General features: G+C 39.6%; 1 protein-coding gene across 4 annotated transcripts; it reads right to left on the bottom strand.

Annotated features, from left to right (window-relative positions):
* Window positions 1-2,736: 2,736 nt before the first annotated feature.
* dync1li1 (dynein, cytoplasmic 1, light intermediate chain 1) lies at window positions 2,737-13,880 on the bottom strand. 4 transcript variants are annotated; one of them, XM_042506960.1, is made up of 14 exons: window positions 13,745-13,880; window positions 13,434-13,507; window positions 10,499-10,615; window positions 10,159-10,389; window positions 9,711-9,865; window positions 9,095-9,188; window positions 8,295-8,430; window positions 8,095-8,206; window positions 7,790-7,849; window positions 7,621-7,665; window positions 7,417-7,504; window positions 7,182-7,304; window positions 6,960-6,977; window positions 2,737-4,114 (listed from the first exon to the last, which is right to left on the bottom strand). In XM_042506960.1, the coding sequence occupies exons 1-14, from the start codon at window positions 13,846-13,848 to the stop codon at window positions 3,996-3,998; spliced, it is 1,476 nt and encodes a 491-aa protein (XP_042362894.1). In that variant the 5' UTR covers window positions 13,849-13,880; the 3' UTR covers window positions 2,737-3,995. The 4 variants fall into 4 exon arrangements, with proteins under 4 accessions (XP_042362894.1, XP_042362895.1, XP_042362896.1 ...); XM_042506962.1 differs by having other exon boundaries at window positions 4,010-4,114; window positions 6,940-6,977; XM_042506963.1 differs by having other exon boundaries at window positions 4,028-4,114; window positions 6,903-6,977.
* Window positions 13,881-17,531: the final 3,651 nt, after the last annotated feature.

Genomic DNA, 17,531 nt, shown 5'->3' with positions numbered 1-17,531 from the left:
CTGCTATATAAGTTACTTTGTGTGACTTTAAGAGGCTTAACTACATTGTTTATTCTGGGTATTGTAAAAAGAAATGCTTATGTACGCATCTCCATTTATTCATAGACTAACTAATCAAATTGCAAAGCACATTCCAGTCTGCTATCTAACATCTACATAACTTCATTTAACATACTTGAGCATTTACCCCAGGTTCTTATAATTAAATACACACAAATGTACAACAATCAACCAATAGGGTAGCTTGTTTTACCTATTATTATAGGTATATGAAAAGAAAATGTATTGATATTGAATCAAAACAATGAAAAGATAAAGTGTCATACATAGCACAGTGCATGTTCATGCGTCTGATGCGTGCCATTGAGGTCAAAGTCCAAAGTGTCACAGGGAAGCACAATAGTGTTACTGCAAGAAAATGGAAAAGGAAACTTATAACCTGTTATACTATAATCATTAATTGGAACATTTTATATTCATAGCATCTCTCAAACTGGGATAGAAATGTGTGTTAGGTTCATAAAAAAAAGTTACATGTCTGCAAAGGGTATGAAAAATATCAGTGAGGAAGAGAAATAACTTAGACCAAAAGCTACCAGAGCAAATGGAAATGTGACAATATTTCTCCATACACTTTTTAAACCGAATCTATCATAATATATCTATCTATTCAACTGTGGCAAAGAGGAGCAAGTCTGTTTTATTTACCCAAGTAATGAAAAATAGGCTACAGCATGGTAAACAGAGAAGACAATTTAAAGAACCACTGCATGTCTGCAGTGTGCCATCAGAAAGTTAGACTGGACAGGAATCTCTTCCACACACATAACAAGATAGAAATGCAGACCCCTTTCTTACACGAGTATTCATTCATTTTGAAAAAAGCTGCTAATATTCCTTTAAATCTGTCATGCATGTGCATGTTTGGTAAGAGACCAGTGTTACAATGATAATGACAACATAGAGAATGACAGTTTAAAGTAAGATGCACATAAACTTTGTTCTTTTGAAGATAAAGATAAATTATTTGGACATAAGATATAGAAAATGGAATATACCGTAAATAAATAATATAAATCCTCCCATAATGCCCACACATGGTTGACAAAATAACAGAAACCACTTACAATGCATAAACCCTGCAGCAAAAATAGGCTACCTCAGTGCCGGTGAGGCTCATAAATTTGAGTTATCTTTAGGGCTAGTGAGTAGGCCCTAACCAATACTGATTGTGACGCACTTAATGGCCTTATAAATGGAAGTTTAATTGAATCAATTCATCTGAGAGTCAACAAAAACTCGGAAGTGCACTTTTGTATGCACAACAACTGTTTTTTAAGGTGTTTGTTACTCTGTGCCTCCAGCGTCTGGTCTTCCATTACCCCTTTGTTTCTGCCTGAGTAAGACTGTACTCAGCAGAAGCACCTATAAAGCACTATCTGTTTGTTATATCTTAGCCATCCATATGCCAGTTTTCTTACATTTGTGTGTTTTCTAAATCATTTCCAATAATTTCATTCTTTGACAAGAATACCTGTGCCTTAAATCAACAAAAGGTCACTACAGCAGTTGAAAGTTTACCAATAGGGTTGAGTATCATTTTAAAAAATACAATACCAGTGCCAATACTGGTACCCCTAAAGTCCAGCCCGGGGCTAATTATGGCCCTCTTACAGATTTTAAATAGCCCATGGTTTGTCTTACAAAATATACTATATGTGGCCCGCTACACAATATTGGTTAATCAAGCTCTCAGCATTTTGACATTTTTTACGCTCATGGCAGGATTATCATACAGCTGTAGACATTCACAAAGTATAAACTATGTAGGCAGAAGTGTATGTTTTCATGAAGAGACACTAAACAAGCAAACAAAGAAAGAAGCATAACAGCGTCAACAGTGAGGGCCACTGCTCTTAGGAGCTGACAACGTTTTCAAGTGAATATAAAACAGTTGCGTTTTTCTAATCTGTATGCGATTTTTTTCTTTTAGTGACCCATATGATGCAAGAAGCAACTGGCCCCAGAGTTTTTTCACATTATCTAATATGGCCCCCATTCAAAAAACTTTGGACATCCCTGCCTTAAATAGATTGCAATACAGATAGCCATAACAATACTCTTAAAACATTTTGGCGACATCTTAGTATACAGAACTGCTAACTCCATCAATACACTGTGCTCCACTCCACCACACCGCACTGTATGGGTTGGGGCTGCTGCTGCAGGAGTGAGAGCTCCGCACCAAGGACCAATTAGTTGTCATCTTTGATGCACACACATTGACAGGACTAACTGTTTGTTGGGACCGTTTATTAACTCTGTGTTGGATGTTAGCTACTGCAGCTGTGTTAGCTTGTGCTAACCAGGCAGATGTCGACTAACAGTTTGCCAGGAGGAGAAAGACAGCAGCAACAGAAAGTTTGCAGATGGGACAAGGAGCCTGGATGGTCTGGAATAGGACCTCTGGTGCAAAAAGGATTGATTGCAGGTATTTTTTGACTGGAGACATTTCTATACTACTTGGCACTGGGCCACTTTGGCCTATACCTTAAAAGTACTGAATACTGATACCCAGCCCTACTTACCAACATGGGTTTAACCTGTTATCTAACTGAAGAATCCTCAGCTATAAGAAGGTTTTGTTCAATTTTGTTCTGTGCAAGTGTGGAGAAGAAGAAAAAACACTGGTAAAAAACAAAAAAACAAAACAAAAAGAGAAGCCAGGTGGATGAATCCGAATAAATACACCTTTTATTTGACTGATTAACAGATCTGATTATACAAACGCCAACACAGAGCTCTGAAATAACAGGACCAATCAGCGAGACAATGACTGTACATTCTTGGTGTGACCCTCCCTTGTTCTGACCCCCTTACCCACCCACCACCCCGCCCGCAGTAACTACTGAACTGAAACACGAGTGCCTCTTTCTGTACAAGTAAAGCTCAGCTACCCACCCACCCGCCTACCCTCTACAACCCTCCCCGTTCAGTGCACTGTCTGTTATCTACAGGTCTGAGCAGTGTCTATAGGGGGATGTTTGGCCAAATGTAGAACTGGGTGCCATCAAGATGGACCTTAAGGGCCCTCTACACAGGACTAGCGCTTGAGTGTGAACTTCCTTTTTTTTGTCATGTTTGGTTTGTGTAGTCTAGCAGACAGTGCTGCTGTAATAATAGTGTATGCACTGTTTTAAGAGCTTGTAGTGTAAGAGCATAGTAATGTTTTTGCCTTTTGGTTGAAATGCAAACAGCCAAAAATCTCTCGACATACAACTAGGTTAAAGTAACTTCCTTAATTCTCTCCGTCAGCCTCATTCTCTCTCACATGCGCACACACACACACACACACACACACACGCAAATACTGGTATGTTTGTCCCTTCATGTTAAAAAACAAGACTGTTTGCAAATTTGTTTCAGGCATTTTTTTTTTTTTTTGTTCTCAATCTCTTCTTCTGGTCAAGTGTGACTTGCCCCACGCACATTAAACACACAATCACACAATCATCCCTATAGTACCCTAAGTGCAGTTTCCTCAACATGCACCATGTAGCAGTTCCTACAGTAAAAACACCTTCTGCACCATCACAGGAAATGGATGGATAACACACTCTCGCTTTCATTCCAGTAATCAATCTTTTTCAACCCACCTCTCACTTCCTCTCATCCCAACCTCCACACCCCCCACTGGTCCCCCATACCCATTTTCTCTCATGTAACAGACAGTCTTGTATGTAACAGTGACAAATACTCGCAATCAGAGCAACAGCCAGGAGGAGAGGAGAGAGGGGGGGGAAGCAGAACGAGGGGTAGGGGGAAAGGGTGAGTTCTTCTCCTTGAGGAGAAAGTGAAAGATGATGGGGAGGGGAAAACCGTGTGCCTCTTTTCTCCCCGCATCTTTGTGATGGAGTGGAGGGTGAGAGTGGAGGGAGGGTGGACCAAGGGAGGTGGAAGGTGGGGGAAGGGAGCAGGATGTGGTGCGTTGGTCTTCATGTGTCCTGGCCGTCGGTGGCAGGGGTGTCGTTGGCATTGGGCAAGTCTGAGTCAGTCTCCCGGCTGGATATGCGGTCCAGCTCCGCCTGTACATCGCTCAGGCCCAGCTTTGAACCTGCATCGAGCATGGGTATATACAAATATACAAATCAGCACTACACCATGGCAAAGATGTGTTTTAGCCAGTGAAATAAACACAGCAGTGAGTGGTTAAGGCACAATGCAACACGTACAAAGGCATTTACACATGATTAAAATAAGAGCTGGGTTCAATACTGATATTAACAAAATATTACTGGAATAATATTAACAGGGTTTTAGTATTATTCATCCGGCTTTTTAAATCCATCTGGTACAATAATCTCAGAAGACAGGGCTGGTTTCAGTGGTCTCATTGTTTCTCATCTCATTTGTGAGAAGATGAACAGCTGCAAGAGCACTTAGCTGACAGAGGAGATGGAGAAGAGGTGGTAAAATAGTTTGGCTTGACTTCGTTGATTTAAATAGTTTTTGTTAATGTTTATCAGTGACATTGAATTTAGATAATATGGGATCATTTGTTCACTTCCAGGTTTTTGTTCTATTAGGGCTGTACCATATAGAGCCATACAGAGTTTGAGATTTTGTACGGCTTCAGCATTCATTGATTTGTACTTGTCGCAAGAGACTTTTGTTGTGTTTCTTTATGGCTGCATGACAGGCCTGCAATTTACTCAGTATGCTGTATGCTTCATAAAGTAGTACCAGCATGACTTGCTGTGTGTGTAGTTACCTAATTTAAAGCAGACCAAAGTGGAAGACAGATCTTATGTACTGCAACTTTTAGCACCTGACAGTTTTGAAATTGCATTGTAAACGTAAGGCTACAAGTAATGATTATTTTCATTATCACTTATTATCAATTAATTTGCCCATTATTTTTTTGATTAATCTTTTGTTAATAAAATATCAGAAAATAGGAAAAAATGTAATCTCAAATGAAACCAGCAAATGTTTGACTTCTTTCCTTAAAAACTAAAACTATTATTTGATTAACAAAATAGCTGTTGATTAACTTTTTGTTGATTAATTATTCGATAAATCGTCGCAGCTCTAGTTAGAAGAATTGTTCTGTCTAAATGATCTACCTTAATCCATTTGAAATATGAGGAATGGATATCGGGTATATGTATATAGTATCAAGATAACATTTTATCATACATCACCCAGCCTTAGTTCGAATCATGTGCAATGTTTGTAGCAGATGTTAGTCGTGAGAAATGCAATGCAACATGCCAAAAAATATATAGAGGAGCAGAATGGAGACAGGGTATTAGGAGGGGAGGCATTAAGGGTGCAATTGTTATTAAATCATTGGTCAATCAAATAAAATGATCCCGGCATGACTGGCACTTTTTCCCCCGAAGCAAATTGAGGTGAAAAGAGTGCAGCTCTTAAACATGTTGGTCTTTCTGCAGGTAATTTTTACACAGTTCTGGATCTTGCAACGATTGTGAAATAAATACAAGTATTCATATACATATAAACCAGGTCAAATGAAACTTTAGACCCTGAAATAATATTTTTTGGTTGGTGTTTAGGCTTTAAAATCTGCAATTGAAGAAACTACCTGCATTCCTAACAACAAAGATAAGGTACATGGTGCAAAAGTAATTTAATAGCCATGGGATCATCTCCTGAACCACAACTTAATTCCTCAGTTCTTGTTTTAAAGATTTTCCTATAATCAAATCTCATTATGTAAATAAACAAATTGACATAATTTGTAGCCCGCAACCAGGTCTGTGTGTGTGTGGGTGTGTGTGTACACAAGAAGTGAACGGGTGATACAGGAAGCTTGATCCCTGCATTGTTCCTCCACATGTGCTGGAGAAAGTTGAAGGCTTGGGGAAGGGAAAGGGGTCAAAGGAAATAAAGGGATGCTTCTTAGAATGAACAAAGACATACACAAGCAATAATGAATAAGAAATATCTCTCTCACACACACCTTAACGTGGCCAGCATCCTCTGACTAGTGCATACACATACACACACATTATGAGTGATGTTACCAGTGAGACTGCACAACACACTATGAGCATAGTTAAAGGGAAACTTCTGTACCTTTAAACCTGGACCAGATTTTCCCATGTTTTTGTGTCTAAGTAAACTGGTCCAGTTATGAGTGAGAGCGCTGCAGCCAAGCAGCAGTCAACCAGGCTGTAATGTAGCTATTAAGGGCATATGTGCATAGTCATTTTACGTCCACTGAAAGTACTTGTTTTTGCCACTGACAGGCTCAGATTGTTATGGTAAGTGTCTGACAACATTACGGAAAGGATCCTTACAGAGAAAAACCTTCAGCATCAGACTCCCTTTAAATAAAAAGTAATTTTAGCATGTATAGAGCCAAAATATTTTCAAATCTAATCTCTTTTTTTTCCTCAACCAAGCCAGAGTTGGTAATTGTTGGAACAGTGGAGAGACGAACCGAGGCAGTTTTTGTTTGTTATTTTGTTTCTGTCGACTTTGAATGAAGTGTGTTTTACAATGATACGATTACTGTTTATTTAAATGAAATCTGGTGTGTTTGGTGAGAGCAGTTTTGGAACTGTTTCTGGATTAAAAAAAAAGAAAAAGAAAAAATGTCTTTCAAAAAAAGGTTAATCTCTCTCTTTCATAATATTGTCATACACCAGCAATAACAATCTGAACCCATCAGTGGCAAAAACAAGCACTTTCAGTGGATGCAAATTGACGGTGTATAATTGCACATTAACTTTACATTGCAGTCTGTTTTGGCTTCAAAAATTCTTGTCTCCATTAGTGACTAAGACACAAAAAATGGAAAAAAAGAGTCTAGCTTTAAAAAATACCAAAGGTACCCTTTAAGAATGAAAAGTCAGTCACACAGAGCTACAAACAGGCAGAAAGATGATGGGTGTTTGCTTGGACTCAGACCCTTTCATGATTTTCTTTACCATGTGTTATGTTCATGTCTGGAGTAGAGGACAGGAGAGCAAAGAGGCGAGAAAATGAAGGATGGCAGATGGGAAGTGAAAACCAAAAAGAAGCTGAGTGGTAAAAGGTAACTGAAAGTGGCATTAAAGCCAAAAAATGATTGAATAAATGAGCACTTTTCCTCTATCCTAAAAAAAATCGGTGTTTCACTGACAATCTCTGCCACCAGTGTGTCTTCTTACCTGACTTGCGTACTGTTCCTGGAGTGTTGTTACCGCCACCTGGCGTCCCAGGACCCCCTGTCCCAGCTTTCTTTGTCAGTAGACTGTTGAAGAAATTGGCCAGCACACCCTCACTGGTCTGACCTGCAGGAGAGCGGGACTAGAGTTAAAAAAAACCCACATAGACGCACAAAGCAGTGCACCGACTGATCAGTGCTCATAAATTTAGGTCGCAGTGATGGAATGCATTACACACCTGACTGTGGCATGGCGTTTGCTACGTTAGCCGCAGCTGAGCGATTACTCGTCCTTGGGGAGCCAGTGGGTGCTCTGCTGGTGGTGTCCTGAGAACGATGACAGTTTATTTCACACATGATCAGTGGGGGGAGCTTTACTTTCTCTTATGAGCCAAAACTAGCAAAAAAAATAAAAATAAAAATAAAAATAAAAAGGCACTCACCACTGGTCGCCCTGCTGTCACAGCGGGCTGTTTGGCCAGCAGCGACTGCAAATTAAAGCACAATATGCACACTCACTCCAACTAGTACTGAAGTGACAAATCAGGACCCTCAAGTCAGATTTAATCTGAATACCATCACACACCAAACACAACAGAATTTTTTTCTGACCTGCAGTTTTACCAGAAACACTTGGTCATCTTCTGCTTGAATCTCCTTTTCATGTACAATCTGGTGACAAGTGAGAAAAAATATATTTCAAAAGTTACTTCAAGTCTTTCATTAAAACTCTACAGCAACTAATAAATTATATTGGAAAAAACTGTCATGATCCCCGCAGGGATATTGGCTACATCTTGACACATTGGCTGTGAATAATGAAGCAGAAAGCAATGATATATTATATTACAGATGTCATCAATCTGTTCCCTAAGAGGATCTTTTAAAGTGAGCAGCTTTTTAGTGAGAGTCTTTACCTTTCTGACTGGCGGTTTGACTATTACTTCCTCATAGCTGTCATCTGATTTTACTGTCTGGAAGTTCTCGTGAAGAATGGCAATCTTCTTCTCATTGTCCCAACCTGATGGACTAAGAGAGACGCAGAGGAAGGGTTACAAACCAAATACAGGTGGCCTCACAGACCTACATGCATACACACATGTAAAGGCGTGCTTACATGAAGACGGCGTCTCTTTCCACCACTTGTGCCGGGCAGTGGAAGGGAAAGCCGTAGAGTCTGTGGACCAGATATTTGTACAGGATGTCCAGGTTTTTCATCTCCTTCACTGATGTGTAAACCAGAGACGCCCCGTCTGACACGACTGTCAAGGACATTTTCAACACCGTGATTTCTAAATTCACAACCAAACATTAATACCACAGCGACAAAAAAACCTACATCTCTTCATGACAGCAACACCACAGAAGCACAGGTTCTAGCTTTGACTAAGTGCTACCAGTCAATAAAAAGCAGTGTGCGATCATGGCTCATTTCAAACACTATAACCTTGAAAAGCTAATACCGCCTTTACTCAGCATTTACTGAAGAAATCACTCTGAAAAACAAACTTTTTCAGCACTACTGGGTTATCTATCTGCTTTATGGAACTCTCTTTGCAGCAAAGCAATATTAATGACAACGGTTCAGCTTACAGTGGCCAAAATACTGCAATAAGAAAACTGATGGCAACTTTGCCTTTGACCTAAGAACAAAGCACCTTGTTCTACTGGTCACTCAGATGTATCAACATCCTTCATCAGTTGGACATTAGAGTACAAGCCAAAATGTGAATGAATGCCTTAAATTTCTGCATCAGAAGGGAAAACTGCAGAGTCAGTGGTATTGATCAACAGCCCCATTAAAACTCCTGCGTTTACTGTTCTGTGACCAAAAGTTTCATTTTGTTTTCTGACCCTACACATTCTTGTTTGTGCACTCTATAGCTCACAGCAGAGACAACGTAAAGTGAAGGATACACTGCAGACAGAAACGTCTGATATGAGACTGGATGAAGTCCAGGTGTTCGTCTCTGTAGTCGTGCTCCTTCTCCAGTGTGCTGATGGCGTCGCACTGAGGACAGAAAAGTAGGCGTCAGACACAGGTGAATGTATGCAGGTAGAGGCAATGAAAAAAAGTCAAATAAAAATGACACATTGTTTTCTAAATAATGAACAGCACAAGAACCAAGTACACTCAGATTTTAAGATAAATATGTTTCCACACATGCGCTTAGGGTTTCTAAAGCTTAAGAAATTAGATTTAAGACATCTAAGACTTTTTAAATACCACTTGGAATAAAATATAAGACCAATATTACAATAACTAATACTTATGGAAATAAACATGAACCTGAAACATGAATCAATTACTTAACTTTCTTTTTAAATAATACATGTTACCTATTCTATTGACATTTTACAACGCAACAAGCTACCATTTTTCAGGCTTTAAGTATTTATTTAAGACATTTTAATATAAAAATTAAGACTGTTTTTTCAATCAGAAATGAATGAAATTACTTAAACAACTTTTCAAGGATCTGCAGGAACCCTATTTGTTCATAATCCAACAACAGTGAGTGAATGTGTGTACCTTGGTGCAGACCACCACCATTGGTATTCCCAGGTTGTGTGTGAGTGTGTTGTCTCCTAACGGCAGGAGCACGCTCTCCTCCTCTTCACTCCTCCTCTGCGGGGTGCCATCCTCCCCACTGCCCGGCTCTGTGTACTCCTGGAACTGTTTTACAACTACACACACACACACACACACACAAACAAACAAACACACACAAAATTAAAAAAACAAAATGGGAAGCAAAAAGTAAGACCTGGGTTATAATTTTAAACATGTGGCATTATTACTCATAAATGACATGCTAGGACAAAATCCAGGTTAATGGTCCAATGTAAAGCTTTCAAAAAGGTCTTTGATAAAGAAGTGTCTTCATACTGCTTAGAACATTTCCATAAAAAAACACTGACATATACTCTGTTTTAAACTTCATCTACCAGTCAGCCTGACTGCTGTCAGTATGACTCACGTCTGTGCTCCAGCTCCCGCAGCGTTTCCGGGGCGACCCGGAGTTTGTCGATGTGTTCCCTAGCGACAGCAGCCCACTTCTGAAGAGAGTCAAGGGCGTTCCACGGCCGCGACATGTCAACCGTTATCAGCAGCAACGTGTTCCCGATGGAGTCCACTGGCACAGCTACACCCTGCAGACCTTTGTGGTAAAGGTCTCCGTCTAACACCCAGGCATTACACCTAGTGTGGTCTAAACACACACATCAGTATAAACACATTACATCAGAGGTACTCTGTAGAGGGATAAAAAAAAGACTACATGAAAATTTGTCCATGGACTGCTAAAAGTTGCTGGTTACCATCAATGTCGTCGTCATGGACACTGAAGTAAAGGTATTCCAGGCCACGCCCTTTCATGAACTCTTCAACCCCTTGTAGCTTTGCAACCAAGGTGGTCTTCCCCGAACCCACCTCACCTAAACATGCAACCACAAAATCAGTATAAAAAAAATAAAATTAAAAAACTCCAAAACAAAACCGAGTTAAAGATCGCAGACTAATTATGGCGAGTAGCATTGTACATGTCAGCATCCACTGCTATACAGATAAGAATATTGCATTTTAGTGCTGAAACAGTAAATGTTATAGTTTTTGTTTTTTTCTTCTTCAGAAAAATAAGGAAGCAAGAATTCAAATTTGACAAAAGCATGGTGAACTGCTGCCAACACACCACTCCACTGCTTAAGGTGTACAGTTTGTCCATGCATGCTGCTGCCCTCTCATGCTATGAGACACATCGCAGGGTTAGTAGAAATGATATATGTGCAAAAATGTGCACCACACACTGTCCAAAATTAGGACTGCACAAAAATGCACAAATACAGGACTGATGACTGATAATAAAGATGAATGTTTTGTAATTCATTTGTTAATCACTTGGTTTGTAAAGTGCCAAAACATTGTGGCAAATGCCCATCACAATTTCCTGAATGGCAACCAACAGCCCACAACCTTAAGATATCTAGTTTACTGTCATAATGAACAAATAAAAGCATCATATCCTTACAACTGAGAAGCCTGAAAGATAATGTGTTTTTGCTTAACAAAATGACTAAATTGACTAATTGATTATCAAAATAGTTGCAGAAAAATTTTCTGCCAATCACCAAATCCATTTATGAAGTAATCGTTTCATCTCTGGACAATATATATGTGTAGCACTGTCGCTTAACCTAGTGGTTATTTTTTTTAATAATCATTTTGTTTTTTGGTCTATAAAAAGAAAACAATAAAAAAAAACATTGAATCAATGTTTCCCAAAGCCCAGGATGATGTTATCAAGTGTCTTGTTTTGTCCGCAACCCAAAGATATTCAGTTTACTGTCACAGAAGAGTAAAGTATCCAGAAAATATTAAAATATAAGAAGCTGGAATCAGAGAAAAACGCAAACTGATTGATCTATAATCAAATTACTTTTAAATTGCTGACCACTAACATGTTAATCATTGCAGCTCTATGTAGCAAACACATATTGTATATTATACAATATTTTCCTTTGACTTGAGCAACACAGCTTCATCATACAGTTTGCAGTTTTCATCAAGAATCAAAAGCACTTATATACTATATATTTGACAATGGACTCTTTCTGCTTTAGTCCTGGCATTATGGCCAACCTCAACGCTGAGGTGACATTGTTATTGTGCATGTTAGAAGGGTCAAGGCTGCATCCATTCTTGCACTATGCCTTATTATGTCGACAGGGGGACTCAATGCACCATAAAGCAGAGCTTGCTGATGTTGTCATGGACAGCACAACAGACTGCTGGCTTTAAAGCTATACATCGGCAACCACCTCGCTGATTAGCTGGAATGGGTAGCAGGCTGCGGATTATCCTGGGCGGATGTGTGTGTTTGTGTGTGTGTGCAGCAGCGGGGCACGAGGACAGAGCGAGACGGGGAGGCACCCTCTCTGTTTCAGTCACATAAAAAACACAGGCTGATGGTTTGTCTTGTCCGCTCAGCATCATCGGCTACTAGCATCACTGGATGCTACGATGACTTGCAGTGTTTCAAAGCGGCCCGATTCTCTCTCGTGAGATGATGCTAAAGGTGACGACGCTGAAGTTAGCTTCCGATTCGTCGCTTCCGATTCAGCAGTTAATGGGAGCGTTAAAAGGAAACATAAATTACATTGTTAAACGACGTATTCTCAGCTTTTTGCACATCTTACTGTAGTGAACGCATGTTAGACGTTTTAAGTAAAGCCGCAATGATGTCTAAAACCCACTTTCGCATTTGTGAAACCTTCATTCTATTTGTGAAAATGCATTTCACTGCACTGAAGACTGCATTGAACCAGGTCCAGATCAACAACTGCTGTACTTAGAGAGGTCAGATTTGGACTAGATTATCCCAGAGAGCCTACATATGATTTAAAAACCAATTTCAGATTTTTAAAACCTTTTTTTTCTATTTGAACCACCCCCCCCCCCCCACTCATTTCTCCCGTGTTTTCCCACAAATACAGCAAAGGTTTCACAAATTTGAAACTGTGTTTTAAATCATGATGATGTAGTCTCCAGATAAGTCTCATCCAAGTATAGTGATTTATCAGAGAGACCTGGTCCAATGTGGTCTACATGGGAAAAATGCAGTAAAAGTATTTACTAGTACTTTTTTGCATGTTCACAAATAGAACATATGTTCCACAAATCTGGAATTGTGTTTTAAATCATCCTTAGCCTTTCTGGGATAATCTAGTTCAGATTTGACCCGCTGGAGTATATCAGTTTTGTGATCTGGACCTGGATCAATGTGGTCTACATGGAAAAAGGCAGTGGAATCTCCTTTTGTTAATACATTATCACAAACAGAGTAAAGGTTTCACAAATTTGAAAATAGGTTGCAGACAGGGATGAGCCTTTACTTAATATGCTTTCACCACAAAGAAGGTGCAAAAAGCAAAGAACCGGTCGTTAAGCAATACTAAATATGTTTCCCTTTACTCTCCCAGTTACTGCCATATGGGGAGCTACAATTTTTAAACTAACTTCAGCGCCATCTCATAAAATAATGGTTAGGTGTGTGCGTTGTACGCGCGCGCCCATGCTCGTGCGAAAATACACCTGTCTCTCTCTGCTAGCACTCGCTAGCCAGGCTTGAACACAAAAGCACAATTAGTCCAGAGTAAGCTAGCTCACTAGCTATTGAGCAGTATTAAGTCTTTCAGGATGCACAGGATGAGATGAAGCTAACGATGCTTATTGGCTAGACTGCAGACAGATACCCACCCATGACCAGGACATTTTTCCCAGATGGTAGCTTAGACCTTGAATGGGTTGACACTTCACTCAGGATGGTGGACCTGCAGAGAGAGCAGCCCCGTTACAACACGGCCAAACAAGGCTTCTTCATTCATTAACAAACTGACAGCGAGCAGCTAAAGCGAGCTAGTGCTGCTGTGTCACCAGTCTGCTGGTGCTGATGCTAGCTAGCCTCGTTAGCAAGCTAGCTGTCAAACCATCCTCATCCCAGCACAATGGACCCTCTGCGCCCACAAACACTGCTCCTAATAACGCGTCTTAAATAACGTTTCGCCCACCATAAGTCCTGTCCGTCATCCTCCTCTGGGTTGGAGTTCTCCAGCGTGCTCTTAGGTCCAGTTGAGGTGGAGGATAATAATGCACTCCTCCCTGAAGTCGCCATCTTCGCAGGGCTTGTAAACCGAGCAGAGCGCCCGGATGTAGCAGCAGCGTGCTAACCTAGCCTGGTGCACCGCACGCCGGGGCCGGGGCGTGGTCCGCCCGCACAAAGCTGGGGTCCCTGCTCCAGACATGACATGATCTCATCCGCAAAGTGACACATCTGCACAGACCAATCACGTCAAGTTATGTGCATGAGGAGAGTCCACACCTGAGTATATTATTATGTAGACTGGCTTCAAACATCTTCAGTTATCCAATAATTCCATCATTTATTTATTAAATTTCAAGGTGCGATGCGGTTTTAAGGTGCAGTTATTCTTTGTACTCTGTTTTAACTACAGTAATTCAACTACAGCAATACTCTGTGCAAGTATTCAAATGTGTAATGTCCTTCAACTCTTGAATTTAGGCTATATTTAACTGTTTGAAATCTGGGAAAATTGTGTTGATTTCTTTCAAAAACATGGGGAGAAGGCAATGAATAACTTCACAAGACATGGCCCAAAAATAAGCAGGAAATTAGGTATACTGAAAAAGAAAAAAAAATGTTACAAGAAAATCACCTGAAAATAACTAAAAAAAGAAATGTCACAAAAAAACAAACAAGAAAATTGCCTCCAAAAAGTGCTGAAAGCTGTTTAAAAAAACAGTATACTTTTTTCTGTGACATAATTTTAGATATGTAATTGTAGTAACTATAAATATAGTTATTAACCCCCCCCCCCCCCTTTTTTTTATACCCCACCCTTTTATATCCACTTATTTTGTGGTCATTTTCTTGTCATTTTTTTACCACTGTCTTGAAAATGCCAATGTGAAAAGCTTCTGAATGCAGGATAAGAAAATGAACCAGATTTGAAAGGGTATCACACATATGTTCTATTTCTGACTTTACATACTTGTTTTATACATTGTATTGTAGCATAAGGCACACAGTTTCATGTTTTTACACACTTTACTCACTCAGCACATTATACATATCTATAAATTAAAAATATTTAGATACTAGTGGTAGTTGTTTTTATTATTATTACTGTGTTTAGTATCTACTTTATATTTTTACATACTCTGTGCTGGTATTTATTTCTACTTTATGTAATTCTCTACGCTTGGCATCAGAGCGATTATAACAAACCGCAATTTTACCCAGGAATCAATTAAGTATTTCTGATTCTGATACTAAATTAATGTATTACTCTAGTTGCTCTTGTGGTACAAAATCTAGGTTATTATGACAATTTTAGGCTATATACAATATTTTTGCTACAATGTATACCCTTCCAGGCCGGTTCATCAGAGTAAATTATCAGGAGAAATGGGTTTTCACAAGAGCCACGCAAATCCGTTTCAGACTAAATATCCTCTTAAATCAATGCGTTGATTTGTGCATAATATGGCTCTGGGCCTAAGCTTACAGGATAGAGATAAAGCTGTAATACCATGTAGGAATTGGATTCACTTCAAATTGACTATTATGCATAGACTAGAAGCTGAGATTAAGAGCATCAGTGATTTTACAACAGGTTTGACAATGTGATGATGTGATAACATAGGGGACAGAAGGGAATTAATCCAATAATACAGCCTTTTAAATTATAGCTAAATACACTAATTTAGTTTGGAGTTTATTCAAAATCAGAGCATGTTCAGCACAGATCTAAATATTAGTACAGCACCTTTCATGCAGGTTAGTGCAATTCCAAGCATAGGCGGATTAAAAGACAATGGGCCCCTGGGACACAGATATGTAAAAGGCCCCACCACCTCTTCTACATACAGACTACATACAGAGGAGCAGGACACACAGACTTAGTGATGGTTGAAACTCTATGGTATGCATTTCTTTGCAGTCATTACGTATCTTTTTGTGGTTATGTGTCTCTTTGGGGTAATTTTGTGTCTTATTGTTTGGATGATTTGAGTCTCTTTGGGTTCATTTTGTGTCTTATTGTTTGGATGATTTGTGTCTCTTTGGGGTAATTTTCTGTCTCTGTGGTTGTTTTACCTGTTTTTACTGTTATTTTTTGTCTCTCTTTGCAGTTCATTTCCATCTTTTTGTTCTAATTTTGAGTCTCTTTAATTTAAGCTTGTTCACTAATTCATAATTCCAGGTAATTTACAGTTGACTTGATAAACCAATAATAACACAGTACAAATATAAACTGGAGACCAATCTAAACTAAAATTACAATGATTTTTTAAAAAAGTAGTGGAAGATACATCACATCCTGACAGCTGACTGACAGAAGATTGACAGAAGCTGCAATGAGGGATGACAGCACATTAAAATGACAGATGACCAGTCGAATGGTAATAACAGGTATATGAATCATTTAAGTGAACAAAACAATGGTAGAGATTATCAACAAAAAAAACCAACAACCAGAAAATAATGATGCAGAAATGCATCTGTAGGCTAATTTAGCATGTAAAATTTTTGAATCCACAAGGCATGCAGTTATAACTCAAATGTTACACATTGCAAAGTACGCTGCTGTTGGCAGAGCGCTCTGGGTTGATCTCAGTCTCTACCAAATTTGGTGAATGGCATTTTGTTTTATCTCCACAGTAACAAATACATGAGAAGCAGGGCCAAAGTACAGCGCACGCCGTAATGAAGTGGTGGTATGTCCCAACTGTGTGCATACTGCATGTAACACTACAAGGGCAGCTGCAGTGCCAACTAAAAGTAAAAAGAAAAAGTATGCAGATCGGAACGCACCCGTGGACTATGAGAGGACGGCGAAGGGCCCAAAGAGACTGCTTGTGCATAGGGCCAAGAAATTGTTGCTACACCCCTGGAGCCATCCCCTGCAGCAGTGATCAGTGGGTCCTAGTCCTAATGTGGGTCGCAGATTCATACTGATGGACTGTAAGTGACTTTTGAACATGTCAAGTTTGTAAAAGCACACTTAATTTTGAAGTAAAGACCTACAAACTTTGATAAGGGCCTCATTTATTACATGAACCTGTTTTTTCTTTCCAGTACAGCAACTATTTTATTGTCCTGTTCTTGGTATTATTTGGCCTGTTAACATGCTGTGCCTTGTTAGTTTTTATATGACCAGTCTTGCAGCATTAATATGCACTTTTTGGTTGCAGTGCAATACAGTTACTGAATTTTAAGTAATTGCACTTTATTCTTGCAATGTTTTATTTCACTGTGTTGTGAGCCCATGTGTTTATTTATTTATTGTGTAAAATTGAACATTCTGTCATTTATCTTAGATGTAGACCCTGAGCAAATGTAATGACTGAGGAGAAATCTGGACCCCGTGGCTGGACCAGTTGGAAACCACTGCCCCATATAGGACCTTATATATTCTGATTATGTCAGCAGCAAAATCACTTCACACACTGTGATCACACGTTTTAAATTCGTCTGAACCAATGAATCTGGCGGGCACAGCGTGAACTTTAAATTAACTACAGTGTGGTCTCAGGTGTGCGGTCATCGCTTATTATAAAACCGCTGAAGCACATCGTAGCCAATCAAAGCTGAGACCCGGAAAATCAGTTTTACAGGCCACGTGTCAGTTCACAGTGACAACCACGAGATGGCGCTGACGCTCCGCGCGCTGAGGCCCGCCGGTCCCTGGACACTGTGCGCTCTCTGCGGCCCCCGGTGGAGCAAGCGGATTACAAACTCTAGTTAAGTGGCGCACCGTCCTCCTCCTCCTCCCC

The sequence above is a fragment of the Plectropomus leopardus genome, chromosome 18 (genome assembly GCF_008729295.1).
Source record: "Plectropomus leopardus isolate mb chromosome 18, YSFRI_Pleo_2.0, whole genome shotgun sequence".
NCBI classification, from domain to species: Eukaryota; Metazoa; Chordata; class Actinopteri; order Perciformes; family Serranidae; genus Plectropomus; species Plectropomus leopardus.
Note: the sequence above shows the minus strand (reverse complement) of the source record. Positions and strands in the feature narration are given on the sequence as shown.

Excerpts from the sequence above, each read along its gene's own strand:
- dync1li1 (XM_042506960.1), bottom strand. The coding sequence starts at position 13,848 with ATGGCGACTTCAGGGAGGAGTGCATTATTATCCTCCACCTCAACTGGA. Across the intron at positions 10,616-13,433 it reads GAAAAATGTCCTGGTCATGG|GTGAGGTGGGTTCGGGGAAG; the intron begins GTGGGTATCTGT and ends TTGCATGTTTAG. Across the intron at positions 8,431-9,094 it reads CAGACGTTTCTGTCTGCAGT|ACGGGGCGTCTCTGGTTTAC; the intron begins GTATCCTTCACT and ends CAGTCGTGTCAG.